Source organism: Lolium perenne, chromosome 7 (assembly GCF_019359855.2).
Source record: "Lolium perenne isolate Kyuss_39 chromosome 7, Kyuss_2.0, whole genome shotgun sequence".
In the NCBI taxonomy this organism is placed as follows: domain Eukaryota; kingdom Viridiplantae; phylum Streptophyta; class Magnoliopsida; order Poales; family Poaceae; genus Lolium; species Lolium perenne.
The window spans coordinates 44,972,359-44,988,974 of record NC_067250.2 but is presented as its reverse complement, the minus strand read 5'-3'; the positions used below and the strand labels follow the sequence as shown (position 1 = coordinate 44,988,974).

Genomic DNA, 16,616 nt, shown 5'->3' with positions numbered 1-16,616 from the left:
TAGAACGCGAAGCTTCTATTCCTAGGAAGCTAGAGGATGGTTGGGAGCCCATCATTAAGATGAAGGTCAATGACTTTGATTGTAATGCTTTATGTGATCTTGGTGCAAGTATTTCCGTTATGCCTAAGAAAATCTATAATATGCTTAACTTGCCACCATTGAAAAATTGTTATTTGGATGTTAATCTTGCTGATCATTCTACAAAGAAACCTTTGGGGAGAGTTGATAATGTTCGCATTACCGTTAACAATAACCTTGTCCCCGTTGATTTTGTTGTCTTGGATATTGAATGCAATGCATCTTGTCCCATTATATTGGGAAGACCTTTTCTTCGAACTGTTGGTGCTATCATTGATATGAAGGAAGGTAATATTAAATATCAATTTCCTCTCAAGAAAGGTATGGAACACTTCCCTAGAAAGAGAATGAAGTTACCTTATGATTCTATTATTAGAACAAATTATGATGTTTACACTTCGTCTCTTGATAATACTTGATATACACTTTCTGCGCCTAGCTGAAAGGCGTTAAAGAAAAGCGCTTATGGGAGACAACCCATGTTTTTACTACAGTACCTTTGTTTTTATTTTGTGTCTTGGAAGTTGTTTACTACTGTAGCAACCTCTCCTTATCTTAGTTTTGTGTTTTGTTGTGCCAAGTAAAGTCGTTGATAGTAAGGTTCATACTAGATTTGGATTACTGCGCAGAAACAGATTTCTTTGCTGTCACGAATCTGGGCAAAATTATCTGTAGGTAACTCAGAAAATTATGCCAATTTACGTGAGTGATCCACAGATATGTACGCAACTTTCATTCAATTTGAGCATTTTCATTTGAGCAAGTCTGGTGCCTCAATAAAATTCGTTTTTACGAACTGTTCTGTTTTGACAGATTCTGCCTTTTATTTCGCATTGCCTGTTTTGATATGTTCGATGGATTTTTCGATTCCGTTGACTTTCAGTAGCTTTGTGCAATGTCCAGAAGTGTTAAGAATGATTATGTCACCTCTGAACATGTATATTTTGATTGTGCACTAACTCTCTAATGAGTTGTTTTGAGTTTGGTGTGGAGGAAGTTTTCAAGGATCAAGAGAGGGAGATGATACAACATGATCAAGGAGAGTGAAAGCTCTAAGCTTGGGGATGCCCCGGTGGTTCACCCCTGCATATATCAAGAAGACTCAAGCGTCTAAGCTTGGGGATGCCCAAGGCATCCCCTTCTTCATCGACAATATTATCAGGTTCCTCCCCTGAAACTATATTTTTATTCCGTCACATCTTATGTGCTTTGCTTGGAGCGTCGGTTTGTTTTTGTTTTTGATTTGTTCGAATAAAATGGATCCTAGCATTCTTTGTGTGGGAGAGAGACACGCTCCGCTGTTGCATATGGACAAGTATGTCCTTAGGCTTTACTCATAGTATTCATGGCAAAGTTTCTTCTTCGTTAAATTGTTGTATGGTTGGAAACGGGAAATGTTGCATGTGGTAGTGTATAATAATACTTGTAGAACATTGAGCTTTGATAACTTGATTCTTTGCAAATGTTTTGAGATATTTAGATGGTAAGGCTTGCTGGATAAATAAGTTAAAATTAGTAGTGGATTGTTGTCTTTAAGCTTGTGTCGTACTACAAACTCTATTTAAATAGTTGAAGGCGTAGTTGGACTTGATAGCTTTCCATGTCTGAGAGTTCATCGTAATAACTAAGTTGTGCTGAAGGTCGAGGGAGCTAGCGGGGTACTTGTGCCACCGTGAACGGCCCTCCTTGGAGTAAATTTTAATCATGCTCTTAATGATGAACCTGCTAGTTGTTTGCAATAAGCTTGTGAGTTCTTTTTGACTAATGTTAAGCTACGGTTTTTGGCACTTCCACCATCCAAATTTGCTAGCCTCTTCGGTACTATGCATTGCCTTTTGCTCACATTGAGAATTGTGCATACTTCGCCGGTACATCCAAACCCGTGGGAGAACTTTCTCTTGTTCTCCTACACATAAGCCCATACATCTCCTCAAAACAGCCACCATACTTACCTACCACAGCATTTCCATAGCTGTTCCGAGATATATTGCCATGCAACATCCATTTTACATTACATGCCATGTTGTCATTTATTATTTATATATTGCTTTGCATGATCATATACAGCTGATGTGTGGTTTACCCATGTTACGCTAGATCATTGCACATCCTGCTACACTGGCAGAGGCATACAGTTTCATACATCATGTTTCATTCATTATGAGTTATTTGTACCAAAAAGTGTGTTGTCATAATTAGGATGTTGCCCCTAAAAATGAAAAGAGCCGTGGAGGCCATCAAAAAGAAAAAAAAAGAAGAAAGAAAAAGAATGAAAAGAAAGAAAAAAAATAAAAAAAATAAAAAAGAAAAAAAAGAGAATAAAGAAAAAGGGGGCAGCATTACTATCTTTTATCCACACTTGTGCTCATGTTTTAGCACCCGCATTATTCATAGTCATCATTTGTGCTCATGTTTAGCACCTACATTCATATGAGAGAGTTTTCATGTTTTACTAGTATAACTATGTGGGGAATTTACACTATAGAACTTGGGTTGTATATTCCAATGATGAGCCTCCTCAAAGTGCTCTAGGTCTTCGTGAGCAACCAAGTTGGATGCACCCCCACTAGTTCCATTGGAGAGCTTTCATACACATATAGCTCTTTGTGCATCCGTTGCATGGCAATCACTACTCCTTGCATAGCTTCGATCATAAGGCTTCCTCTTGTCTAATGGTCATTTACAGCTTTGCAAGCCTTTCTTCCATTTGGCCTTCCAAACCCCCATTAACGTTCTTTATGCCATAACATCCTGGTGCTAATACCAAATGCTTGCGCTCACCGGTTGAGTAGACTTCGAAACAGTTGATTCATGACGTTCATGTTTATGTTTACTTGACTGAATCCTTCTTATGTTGTGAAAATTTACTTGATGCTTGGAATGAAGGATAGAACTTCTATGCTGAATGCTTAATACATCTTTAATGAAGTTTGTACGGTTGCATGTCTTTAAAGCAATAGTTCATGAAAACTTCTAGCTTGTCTAACTCTTGCATTATCATCTCTTATATCAATATAGATACTTGCTTTGAATGATTTGATCTCAGCTCATATGCTTTACAATAGTATGATCAAGGTTATGATGGCATGTCACTCCAGAAATTATCTTTTTTATCGTTTACCTGCTCGGGACGAGCAGAAACTAAGCTTGGGGATGCTGATACGTCTCCGACGTATTGATAATTTCTTATGTTCCATGCCACATTATTGATGATATCTACATGTTTTATGCATACTTTACATCATATTTATGCATTTTCTGGAACTAACCTATTAACAAGATGCCGAAGAGCCAGTTGCTGTTTTCTGCTGTTTTTGGTTTCAGAAATCCTAGTAAGGAAATATTCTCGGAATTGGACGAATTCAACGCCCAGGGGCCTATTTTCACACGAAGCTTCCAGAAGACCGAAGAGTCGACGAAGTGGGGCCACGAGGTGGCCAGGAGGTAGGGCGGCGCGGCCCAAGCCCTGGCCGCGCCACCCTGTCTCCTAGGCCCCTCGTGACGCCCCTTGACCTGCCCTTCCGCCTACAAATAGCCTTCGTCGCGAAACCCCCAGTACCGAGAGCCACGATACGGAAAACCTTCCAGAGACGCCGCCGCCGCTAATCCCATCACGGGGGATTCAGGAGATCGCCTCCGGCACCCTGCCGGAGAGGGGATTCATCTCCCGGAGGACTCTACACCGCCGTGGTCGCCTCCGGAGTGATGAGTGAGTAGTTCACCCCTGGACTATGGGTCCATAGCAGTAGCTAGATGGTTGTCTTCTCCTCATTATGCTTCATTGTCGGATCTTGTGAGCTGCCTAACATGATCAAGATCATCTATCTGTAATGTTATATGTTGTGTTTGTTGGGATCCGATGGATAGAGAATATTATGTTATGTTGATTATCAATTTATATCTATGTGTTGTTTATGATCTTGCATGCTCTCCGTTATTAGTAGAGGCTCTGGCCAAGTTTTTGCTAGTAACTCCAAAAGGGGGTATTTATGCTCGATAGTGGGTTCATGTCTCCGTGAATCTGGGGGAGTGACAGAAACCTCTAAGGTTATGGATGTGCTGTTGCCACTAGGGATAAAACATTGATGCTATGTCCGAGGATGTAGTTATTGATTACATTACGCGCAATACTTAATGCAATTGTCTGTTGTTAGCAACTTAATACTGGAGGGGGTTCGGACGATAACCTGAAGGTGGACTTTTTAGGCATAGATGCATGCTGGATAGCGGTCTATGTACTTTGTCGTAATGCCCAATTAAATCTCACAATACTCATCATAATATGTATGTGCATGGTCATGCCCTCTCTATTTGTCAATTGCCCAACTGTAATTTGTTCACCCAACATGATATTTATCTTATGGGAGAGACACCACTAGTGAACTGTGGACCCCGGTCCATTCTTTACATCTGAAATACAATCTACTGCAATTGTTCTACTGTTCTCTGCAAACAATCATCATCCACACTATACATCTAATCCTTTGTTACAGCAAGCCGGTGAGATTGACAACCTCACTGTTTCGTTGGGGCAAAGTACTTGGTTTGTGTTGTGCAGGTTGAACGTTGGCGCCGGAATCACTGGTGTTGCGCCGCACTACATCTCGCCGCCATCAACCTTCAACATGCTTCTTGGCTCCTACTGGTTCGATTAAACCTTGGTTTCATACTGAGGGAAAACTTGCCGCTGTACGCATCACACCTTCCTCTTGGGGTTCCCAACGGACGCGTGCTGTACGCGTATCAACGCCCCACTCAAATGCAACACCCTTTTTAGTCAATTCATTCAAAGGTGCAGCAATAGTAGAAAAATTGGGCACAAAACGGCGATAAAACCCAGCTAGACCATGAAAACTTCTAACTTGACTCACATTCACGGGAGTAGGCCAATTTTGAATAGCTTCAATTTTAGACACATCTACTTCTACTCCATGCTTAGAGACAACATAACCCAGAAATATGACCTTATCTTTGCAAAATGTGCACTTCTCAAGATTACCATAGAGTTTACTATCACGTAACACTTGCAAAACATGTCGAATATGTATAATATGATCAGATTCATTGCGGCTGTAGATTAATATGTCATCAAAATACACAACCACAAACTTGCCAATAAATTCACGCAAAACATGGTTCATCAGTCTCATGAAAGTGCTAGGTGCATTAGTCAAACCAAAAGGCATTACTAACCACTCATATAAACCAAATTTTGTTTTAAAGGCGGTTTTCCACTCATCCCCTTCTTTCGTCCTAATTTGATGATAACCACTACGCAAATCAATTTTAGAGAACACAGCAGCACCACTCAATTCATCTAGCATATCCTCTAAACGGGGAATAGGGTGACGATATCGAATAGTGATATTGTTTATAGCTCTACAATCTACACGCATACGCCATGTACCATCTTTCTTAGGAACAAGAATAACAGGAACAGCTCAAGGACTAAGGCTTATGCGGATATAACCTTTGTCGAGTAGCGCTTGTACTTGCTGCTGTATCTCCTTCGTCTCTTCAGGGTTCGTTCTATATGGTGCCCGATTGGGTAGCGAAGCTCCGGGAATCAAGTCGATTTGATGCTCAATACCTCGCAATGGTGGAAGTCCTGCGGGTACCTCATCCGGAAACACGTCGCAAAATTCCTGCAAAACATTAGAAACACCAAGAGGAAGAGGGGTCATGTCGTTAGAAACCAAAACCGTACCCCTGTACAAAAGCACAAGAGGCATGGCTGTAGGATCCTCACTAAATTCTCTCATGTCTTCTTTTCGTTATATCACTCACAACATTACAATTCTCTCACCTATTTAAAGAAGCATCCTCCAAATTGACCTCAACTTTCTGACGAGACTCATTGACAATTTGTTGTGGTGTCATAGGCTGTAAATTGATTTTCTTGCCCTTGAACTCCAAGTGATATGTATTGGCACGGCCATTGTGTTGCACAGAACGGTCATAGAGCCAAGGCCGACCCAATAGGAGGTGACACACCGTCATAGGAACGACATCAAAATCAATGCAATCCTTATACGGTCCAATAGCAAACTCAACACGCACCATGTGGTTTACCTTCATCTCACCATTGTCGCTCAACCACTGAATATAGTATGGATGCGGGTGTGGTAGATACTTCAACTTCAGCTTGGTACACAACTCCTTGCTTGCTAAATTGCGGCAACTCCCGCCATCAATAATGACCTTGCAAGCCTTGTCAGGACCAACTAAAGCCTTTGTTTGGAACAAATTACAGCGCTGAGTAGATGCACTAGGCAACACATTAAGAGCACGCTGCGACACAACAATGGTGCGAGCATCAGATGGATATGCATCTTCACCATCAGTGTCATAGTCATCATCTTCTGGAGCATTAGGATCAACATCATCTCCAGTCTCATACTCATTGTCCTCATTGATAACCATGACTTTGCGGTTAGGACAATCTCTCTTGAAGTGACCCTTGCCACCACATGTATGACAAACCATATCACGGTTACGCGCAGTAGACACATTAGAGCCACTCGTACTTGCAGCAGATTCGGACTTCTTTGTGTTAGACACATTGGAGACCGACTTACTAGGCGGAGGGGCGGAGCGCGTCGAAGACGCCGGCGCCATAGATGGGGCCGCGCGGGGTGTGAAACGCCCAGCTCCTCTAGCTCGACCTTTAATCTTTGCTTCGTCAGCCAACTGTGATTCAGCTTCTCTTGCATGATGTAATAATTGATTCATATTGGTGTAGCTGTAGTGACGAACAATGCCTTTGATGTCATACTTCAAACCGTTGAGGAAACGCTGCATTGTCATCTCAAGAGACTCACGGACATGGCCACGCTGCATAAGCATCTCCATCTCCATGTAGTATTCATCCACAGTCTTCACACCTTGTCTCAAAAGAGTCAGCTTATCATATATATTCCGCAAGTAATTTGTAGGCACAAAGCGAGAAGTCATCGCCTCCTTCATGGCACGCCATGTGCGTATAGGCTGCTCACGATCCTCTGCATGGTTACGAACAAAAGCATCCCACCAACGCAAAGCATAGCCATCAAATTCGGAAGAAGCAAGCTTGATCTTCCGATCGTCAGTATAATGTGGATATAAGCTCCACAACTTCTCAATCTTGAGCTCCCAAGTGAGGTATTCTTCAACATCAGCTCCTCCTTCAAACTTGGGTATAGTAAATTTGGGCTTACCCAAACCATCTTCTTCATCTTGTCCACGACCATTGCGGGCAAGTGGAACCCAACCACGAGGACGATTACCACGTGGCGCATCACGATCATTGTGTGCGTCATCTTGAAGCTCAGGATCATCGTCATCATCTTGTTGTTGTTGCGCGGTCAAGTTCTCAACAGCTAAGCGCAAATCAGCAAGATTGCGTTGTACATCCGTCATTTGATCTTGCATTGTAGTGACGGTCACATGAGTAGCATCCAGCTTTTGGGAAATCTCATCAATCTTCCCATTAAGCACATCGTCCTGAGCGCGGAATTCACGTCGCATCTCATTACGAAGAGCCTCATACTCCCTCCATGTGATGATATCTGCAGCACTCTTGTTTTCCTGGTTAACAATTCTATGATCACTAGCAGACATCGTTAGTAGATTAGTGCACTAAATCAAAAATATATGGTGGTACTCTCACAACTCACTCAAAACTGATAAGAAAAGGAGATCTTACCGTTCCAAAGTAAATTAGTGTTGCTTACCACTTGTAGTAACAACGAGTGCACGGATGTAGCGAAGCGAATATCAAGGGTATAAGAACAAATCACACGACAAAGCAGGGTATATGTGGGGCTGTAGGTAGGCTACCTATTTACACCAATAACAAGCTCTAGCGCTGACCGTAGACAACCAATCATACTCACACAAGGCGATATAATGGGGCAATGCAACTATATGTGGGAAAGGTTGCAAAGCACACGAGAGACGCTAGCAAAGCTCAACGAGACAGGCACAAGATTGCTCAACTACAGGTGCAGTAAAGTAAACTTAGGCCTTCACTTGATTCAACGAGCACTTCACTTTTCTTTTTGGATTTTCTATTTGGATAACACACGCAGCGATGTAGCTCTTTTTGCTCCTTTTCAATTTTCTATATATATTTTTTTTTATTTTTCTGACACAACTCCTTGATAACACGGCCAACAGAAATATGCAAAGCACCGATAACCTAACGAGCAGCCCGTCGAGCGGTAAAACTAGTCTCTTCTGGGGAAGTTCCTAGTCACGTTATATCAAAATGTTGTGTCTATGGTTGGGAACAAGCACACTGTACGCTATGTGGACTCGGAGCAACAAAAGCTGACACCACAAGATAAAGTAACACAAGATGATAGAGTAAACTCAAACCCTAAAAGACTAGATGGAAAGAAAAGATACGCAAAAACAACTATGAAAAGCAACTAAAACTTGAAATTAGTGCAATCTAAAGCTATGGCAAACCCTAACCCTAATTGTTTTTTGGCTTTTTCTGGATAGGAAACACTCACAACTCAACTATGGGGTGGATTGTGGATGGCTTACTGAGGAAAACTGGAAATCTGATACCAAGATGATAAGGGGTGGCCCGATCTTCTCAGTAAGCAACGGTGGTGATGATGATCACGGGGTGATGGCAGCGGAGAAACACGACGATGAAGTGGAGGATAACTTGTATGACGCAACGAGATCTCTCGATTGGTCCCTGTCGCCAATGCAACAGCTCTCAACCCTGCAAGATATTCGCAACTCCACACACTTGCGCACGTAGCCGCCGATCACGAAGCGGTAAGTTGCAACCGTCTAATTCCCAATGGAACAGCAGATCACACAAGACTTTTTCAGGATCTACACAATATTCAAGCAATATGGTGTAGGGATTCAATAGTTTTGCTAGAGCAAACAACTAAGAACTAGGGTTTATCTTAAACGTGGTCTAAAGCAACTAGGGGGGCGTCCGCACTTATATAGACGTCCGAGACGAGTTCTGGTCGAAAAGATACAAAAATAACCGACCCAGAATAGATCTGGTCGTGACAGACTCGGACAAGTCCGGTCTGGAATCCGGTCAACCGGGCCAGGGACCGGATCGGCCGGTCTGGGGTCCAGTCAACCGTGCGGCAACCGGGTTGGCCGGTCTGTGGTCCGGTCAACCGGGCGGCAACCGGATAGTTGCGAGGTTTTCCGGTTTTCATCCGGTACGATAAATCTCGTCTGGTTGGCGCCCGGTCGACCGGGTCTGTGACCGGGTTGGCCGGTCTGGCGGCCGGTCGGACCGGGTGCTGGACCGGCCTGGACGTCTTCTTCTCCTCTCGCGCATGCCTCCCGCTCCCCCCTCGCGCGTCCATGAGATATCTTCATGTCCAGCTCCATGTCCAGCTTCACGTCCATCTTGACGTCCGTCTTCATGTCCAGCTGCTCCTCTCCTCCTCGTGCGATGCTCATCTCCTCTTGATACCTGATGATACACAAGTAATAGGACTTAGGCAGTATAAAGTTCTCATCAATCAAAGTACCGTTTAGAAACAAGTTCACCTGTTGTTTAAGTAGCTTCGCACGAGCCCTTGTAATTGGTCCAATCCGAACTTCATTGGACTTGAGCTCCACAGCAGGTTCATCTTCATTTATCAATGACGGAGGTAGTGGTGTAGTAGGGATGTCCTCATCAGGTTGCTTCACAAAACACCTCGTTTTGGAACTCGGAAAATGAAAAATAGCTTTTTGGTGCGATGAAAATGAAATCTTTCTCTAGCAACATTATTTGCCATCACAAGATGCACATGTGTGCACAATATGGCCATATTATCACAATGTATGCGACGATTCTAGCCATAGCATTGGTCGTTCGGGCGTGAAAGCCATGAAACATCGCAAATGATAGCTCATTTCTGAGAAGGTTTTTTGAGATAATTGATGTTTGATATTTTTCCAAGATAGCTCTTATTTTTCTGAAATTTTTGATATATTATTTATATTTTATGAATTATAATGATTTAGTAATGATTTTTAAAAGATTAATGTGGTAAAATTGAAAATAGCTGTCGGCACAGCAAAGCCGCCGACACGGGGCTGAAAGTTGTGCCGACGGTGACACATGCCTAACGTTGTTACCTCGTTGTTACAATGGAGAGGTTGTGTCGATGGCCGAAACTGTGCCGATGGTTGCCGTCGGCATAGGTCTTCCTGAGCCGACGGCTTTCCTGTACCGACGGTTTCCTGCTGGCCTGACCGGAACGGTCATGTGCCAAGGGCCACGACATTTAGCCGTTGATATAGAGGATGGCCTTGGGCACCTTGTGCGTTTCCTGTAGTGACATTGCTAACCCTTGTGATTTTCTCAATGGCCTTCCCCACTCGATGATAGTAATACTAGATCACTAGTGTGGAAGGTACCAAATCTCATCCAAAAATTTACTGCATTCTCTATCGTGTCTGGTTGGGGCGATCCAAAGGCTAGGACATGTAGCATGGTCAGTTGGCCACAGCACCAAGACTACTTCGTTCCAAGACTCCTAGCCATGTTTGCACCTAGTAGGCTAGTACATATACAGCTGAAAAAAACTGCACCGTTAGAACAAGGCAGCTACGGCCGACCGAATAATATCCCGAAATGATTCCGATCGGCCGCGGACGGAGCTGCCTTGAGGCCGATGGGGTCACCTACCCCAATGGAAAATGTAAGATCCTTCATTATTTAGCATTATGTAGTGGTAATTTATAGAGGCTGACCCCAGTGTAATAGAGATATTATACTGATGACTCCAGTGCCATTTTTTTCAGCTTCGACCCTGATCGGCCGGACAAATATTGGCCAGCTACACATGAGCGAGCAATTGCAACCTACTGGAGTAGTACAAAGGAGTCTACAAACTACCACAATGGAACTTACGAAAGATAACAATAACAATGATACAACACCTACTCGCGTACAAAGCCACATCAGTGTGACCAAAATCTCGTACCCATTGGCAACATGAGTCTCGCTGACAGGGATGAGATCAAGTGTAGACATTTCAAGGCAATTGCCCTTGCCTGGGAATTTACGACGAGTTATATATGTCTGCCTCCTGAGTCGGATACATGTCACCTACCTGAATGTATTGGCAGCGACACTAAATCCATGGTGCACGTCGAGTTGAAGAAGCTTACTTATGCAAAAATCCAAACTAGGAAACTTCTCATTGAAGCGTAGTTTAATAGGATTCGTCGTTTGATGGCTCTGGCCGGCTAATGTTTACTAGCAATGGTAACTTAGAGCATGTCTAACAGACCCCGTATTTTTTCGCCCCTTAAAACGCGAGTAGAGGGCCCTGTATTCACTTTTCGCTCTGTTTTACGGGGTGGAATACGGGGTCTGCTAGCTCGTCCGAGTTGTCAACCCCTCAAAACAGGGTTTTTTGACAAATTGAATATTAGAACCAACACACCATTCACATAAAATAAATGTTTTACATCACACAATAATCGTCTTAATTATTACAATAATGTTTTTCGGAAATGTCAACAAATGTTCTAATGGAAGAATTAAACAAATAACAAATGTTTCACACATAGAACAAATAGGAAATGAATGTTTCACACATACAACAATGGGAAATGAATGTAATAAATCATTGGCCATGCAACTGCCAATGGTGTTCAATCAAATCTTGGGTGAGCTGGTGATGAGTCTCGGCATTTTCAATGCCTCGATGAGCTGCAAGAAAAGCTTCAAGCCGATCAGGGTTCCTCTCGGGCTGCACTCGGGTGCCAACATTGTCATAGAAACATGGCAAGTTTAAACCTCTTTCATCTTCAATGATCATGTTGTGAAGAATCACACAACATGTCATGACATCAACAAGAGTTTCCTTGTCCCAAAACCTAGCAGGACCCCTGACAATTGCAAACCTTGCTTGCAGGACACCAAAAGCTCTCTCAATATCCTTGCGGCATGCCTCTTGATTTTTGGTGAAGCAAGCTTCCTTTCTTGTCAAAGGCCTGTCCTTTTTCTCTTTTATGGACTTGACAAGGGTTGCATAGTTAGGGTAAATACCATCTGTGAGATAGTACCCCATGGTGTACTCATTGTTCATAACTTTGTAGTTACAAGGTGGAGCATCACCTTTAACTTGTCTTGCAAACAAAGGGGATCTATTCAAGATGTTGATGTCGTTGAGTGTCCCCGGCAATTCAAAAAAAGCATACCAAATTTATAAGTCTTGAGAGGCCACAGCTTCAAGAACAATGGTAGCATCACGGCTTTTGCCACAATACATTCCATGCCATGCTTTTGGACAATTTTTCCATGTCCAATGCATGCAATCCAAACTACCAAGCATCCCCGGCTACCCCCTCTTTTCATTGATCTCCATGAGCCTTTTTGTATCATCCTCATTTGGAGCTCGGAGATACTTCTCTCCATACAACTTGATCACCATCTTGGCAAACATACGCACGCAATCCGTGGTTGTTTGCACACCAATGCGAAGGTACTCATCGGTATAATCTGCTGGTATACCGTATGCAATAACCCTCATGGCGGCAGATTTTTTTTGGTATGGGCTAAATCCCATGACTTGGGCAGCATTTCTTCTTTGCTTGAAATAATCGCAATTTGCCTCGCAATCTTTGACGATTTTCTCGAACAAAGTCCTACGCATTCGGTACCGTCTACGGAAGAGGCGGGGAGGATAGGTCGGTACCTCGGCGAAATAATCTTGCATCAGCTGTTCGTGGCCGAGCGCGCGGTTCCGCGGAATGCACATACGCCCCATCACGGATCCTTTCCGCTGATCCAGCAGCTTCATGCGGTCCTCCGTTTGCTTCAAGCCGAACAGGAGCAGCATCATCTCCGTCTCGTCGTCGTTGAGCAACTCGTCGATATCCGAATCGTCGGAATCCGACGACGACCAATCGGTCGACGTCGCGTCCAAATCCGCCATGTGCACATCCTCCGAAGCCATCTACCACGGTGTACCATACATCAGCCCCAAATCCGACCAATTTACCGGCGGCAACGAAGAAGAACGCGGCGGAATACTCACCGGCGGAGAAGACCACGGCGGGAGGGCGGGCGGCGCGCGCGGAGGGACGCGGAACTTCGGCGGGGGTGCGGCGGAGGTGCGGCGGGCGTCGACGAACCTCGACGCGGCTCGGCGGACGGCGGAGGGGCGCGGATCTGACGGATTGCGGCGGCGGCGCGCGGGTGGCGGCGGCGGCGCGCGGGGGAAAACGGGTGGGGGGAACTGAAATGTCCGCGCGCGCTTTCGGAATTGGGATACTGGCTTCGCCCACTATCCCAGCTCCCACCCCGCACAAGTAGGGGGCGACGACCCGCCCCGTACTCGAAAACAGCAAAAAACGATTCGGGGGCCGTTTTTACGGGGCGTGCTAGACGGCCGGGTAGAGCCGAAACCCTCAAATCGGCGGTTATTATACGGGTTTGCTCCTTTTACGGGGTCTGTTAGACCTGCTCTTAGACCTCAAGAGAATGCGCTGGATCATACGCGAGTCGGCTGCGTAGTGCACCGAAATCGACGTGAGGCTTTGGAGTTTTCTGATATCCCTGCTATTGCCACCGGTATTTTCCATGACACATTCACCATCCCGCGTGCTCTGGCTTGCTGCCGAAGCAAGAGGTTGTCTGCCGAGGTTAACAACATCGGCCAATCAAGCGGCAGATTGTCTTCCGAGTTAATGTTTTTTAGAGGAGTATGTTAATTATATAAGCATGTACACACAATGACATAGATGTGCTGACTACTAGGGCGCCCTTCAAAGAAGTTTCCAAAGAGAATTGGCGGATTGTAATCCTTATGATTTCTTATACTAGCCCGGTTGTTTGATTTTGTAGAACTGCAATATGTATTTATTTGCACTACACTTTGCAGTAAAATTTACATTGATCATATGTTTTTCGGCAACAAAACATCCTTTCAATCATGTAGGATATGCTTCAAAGGATATTGGTATAGAGGTCATATTTGCACTTGGGTACGAAGCTAGATCAGACATGGCTAGTGTGTATCAAACCTGATATATTACAGGGGTGAACAATTGTTTCTCTATCCCTGAATTTCATTTGGATCTCAAAACAAATTCATTGAGAGGCCGCACAGGTCCAGAGCCATGATAATAAGAGTGGATATTCTTAGCTCAAATATTTTGGGCCTATTTAGAAAACTAGTGACCCTTTGTATTAAAATATTTTGTTTTCAAAACTTCATGGAAATCGATGCACTATAAAATGTGAGGTGTTGAAAACCTAAGGTGTGTCAGAGCAAGTACAATAGGGTGATGTAAGCGGGTCATAGAAGATTAAATAAAAAAATAGTTGGAGGAGAGAGAAGAGAAGTTCTGTGTTACTTAGTGAGTTGGAGTATTGTACTTGTCGGTAGCATATTTTGTTCATGTAGTGTAAAATGCACCACGCGGAGTTAATTTCATGAATTTACATGCCGAGTTGGAGTATTATACTTTTTGCCTATTGAATTAGCTTTAGATAACATAGCAACGGCTTATAGCCAGTAGTTGGCTATTTTAGTATCCTTGATCTGATGTGCTAAATGTTTGATTCGATGGAAATAATGAACATGACAAGGCCAGTGAAGAACGCCGATATGGTACAAAGGAAATAATAACAACTCATGTCATTTTTCTTTTGTGTGTGACGTGTAGCAGGGAGTTCTAGGTCTGACTCTATTTGTCATAATAACTAGTTCTTCGAAAAAATCACAGGTGTTTTATCTATCAAATAATACACGGATATCTCTTGAGACACATGCTTCTATTGGTGATTTCGTGGTAGGACGATGAGAAGGGATTTGTTGTTGGTGGTTTAGGTGATTTTTGTACTCTTAGCCAATTTACATATATGTGTTAATGTAGCGTAAAATACACAACACCGTGTACATTTAAAAAAATTCACTGAAATAGACTGATTATAAACGAAGTCTTAACATTGACGCACCAAATAGTGGTGGTCCACTTGTAGGCAACTTAGCACTGATGGTGAGGAGTGCGCCACCAATAAGTTTGTGCTATTGCTATGTATAGAGGGGTGATGGAAACATTTGCAGTAGCACTAGCGCACCATGCTTGGTGCGCCACTGCTAAGTGGTGCCCAAACATTTCCACCACCCCCAGCCCCCCAAAACGCCTTTTTCAGTTTTGAAAAAAATAAAAGAAAATAATAGAAATGTCAAAAATCAAATCCTTCGAGATGCCTGTGAGTTATGCCATATAGTTTTACTGAAAATTGAAAAACATGAATTTCGATATATTATGCAAAATGTCATCATGTTTTTGTAAAACGGGATTTTTGGTTGCATACGACCTCCGATGAAAATCATTTTTACATGAAAATATATCCACGCCCGAAATTTTCTATCCGAATTTAACGACCCACGGTCATTTAGACAAAAATTAGATTCGTAAAATTCAAAGCATAAAAAGGACTTTTTTCGGCTTTTAGATTTTGGGCAGAAATTTCAAACAAATAAAAAAATTAGCAATGAAGCACTCATGCCTTGGTGCGCCACTGTTAACCTTCCCGCCCACGAAATTTAAAATTTGGAGGCCGGCCACTTACCCCCCTCCATCCTCCTCCACACATTCTAGTCTCCTCTCCTCCTACTCCTACTCCTCTCCTCTCCTATCCTCCTACTCCTAGTCCTCTCCTCTCCTACTTTCCTTACTTCTACTCCTCCATCAACTTCTCCTTATTCCTCTCCGACGTCCCTCCGGCCTTCCTCCTCCCTCCGACCTCCATTACCCTCCTCCTTTCTATGAACCATCATCTCCTCCATCCTCCATCCTCACCTCTCCTCCCTTCTCTCATCCATCCTCACCACCGACGGCTAGGCTATGAATGAACATGGGACAGAACAAAAACGAGAAACAAAAACAAGCAAAAAACGAGCAAAAAATCAAAAAAATGTGCCAGATCCAGATCCAGAAATTTCAAATTTTAGCAGTGACACACCTTGTTTTGATCCAGTTGTGCACCGCGCCTTTTTAGAAGTGGCGCACCAGGGAGCTAGTAGTGGCGCACAAATTGGTGCGTCACTGCTAAGCCAGATAGCAATGGCACACCCCTGGTGCGCCACTGCTATCTGCTAGCAGTGCCTGTTATCACCAGAATTTGACCAAGTCAGAGGTGGGCCGCGATCAAGATGGGCTTAAAGATTATATACGGAAGAAATACATGAATCGGCCTTATGCGCGACGTTTGGGCTAAATTGCCCGTGTATCTTAATATAGTAGATCGCATCTCAGATTAGAAGATAGAGTTTGCCTCGTGCACGGTGGGGATTATTCCCACGTTAGAAAGTCCCCTGGACTATAAATATGTATCTAGGGTTTATGGAATAAACAACAACCAACGTTCAACCAACAAATCAATCTCGGCGCATCGCCAACTCCTTCGTCTCGAGGGTTTCTACCGGTAAGCAACATGCTGCCTAGATCGCATCTTGCGATCTAGGCAGCACAAGCTTCATGTTGTTCATGCGTTGCTCGTACTGAAGCCTTTTTGATGGCGAGCAACGTAGTTATCATAGATGTGTCAG

At 43.7% G+C, this 16,616-nt stretch overlaps 1 protein-coding gene across 1 annotated transcript; it reads right to left on the bottom strand.

Moving 5' to 3' along the window:
- Nucleotides 1–12,281: 12,281 nt before the first annotated feature.
- Nucleotides 12,282–13,335, bottom strand: LOC127313339 (uncharacterized). Its single transcript, XM_051343873.2, has 2 exons — nucleotides 13,092–13,335; nucleotides 12,282–13,010 (listed from the first exon to the last, which is right to left on the bottom strand). Exon 2 carries the CDS (start codon nucleotides 13,008–13,010, stop codon nucleotides 12,393–12,395), a length of 618 nt encoding a protein of 205 aa, XP_051199833.1. The 5' UTR covers nucleotides 13,092–13,335; the 3' UTR covers nucleotides 12,282–12,392.
- Between the last annotated feature and the right edge of the window lie 3,281 nt (nucleotides 13,336–16,616).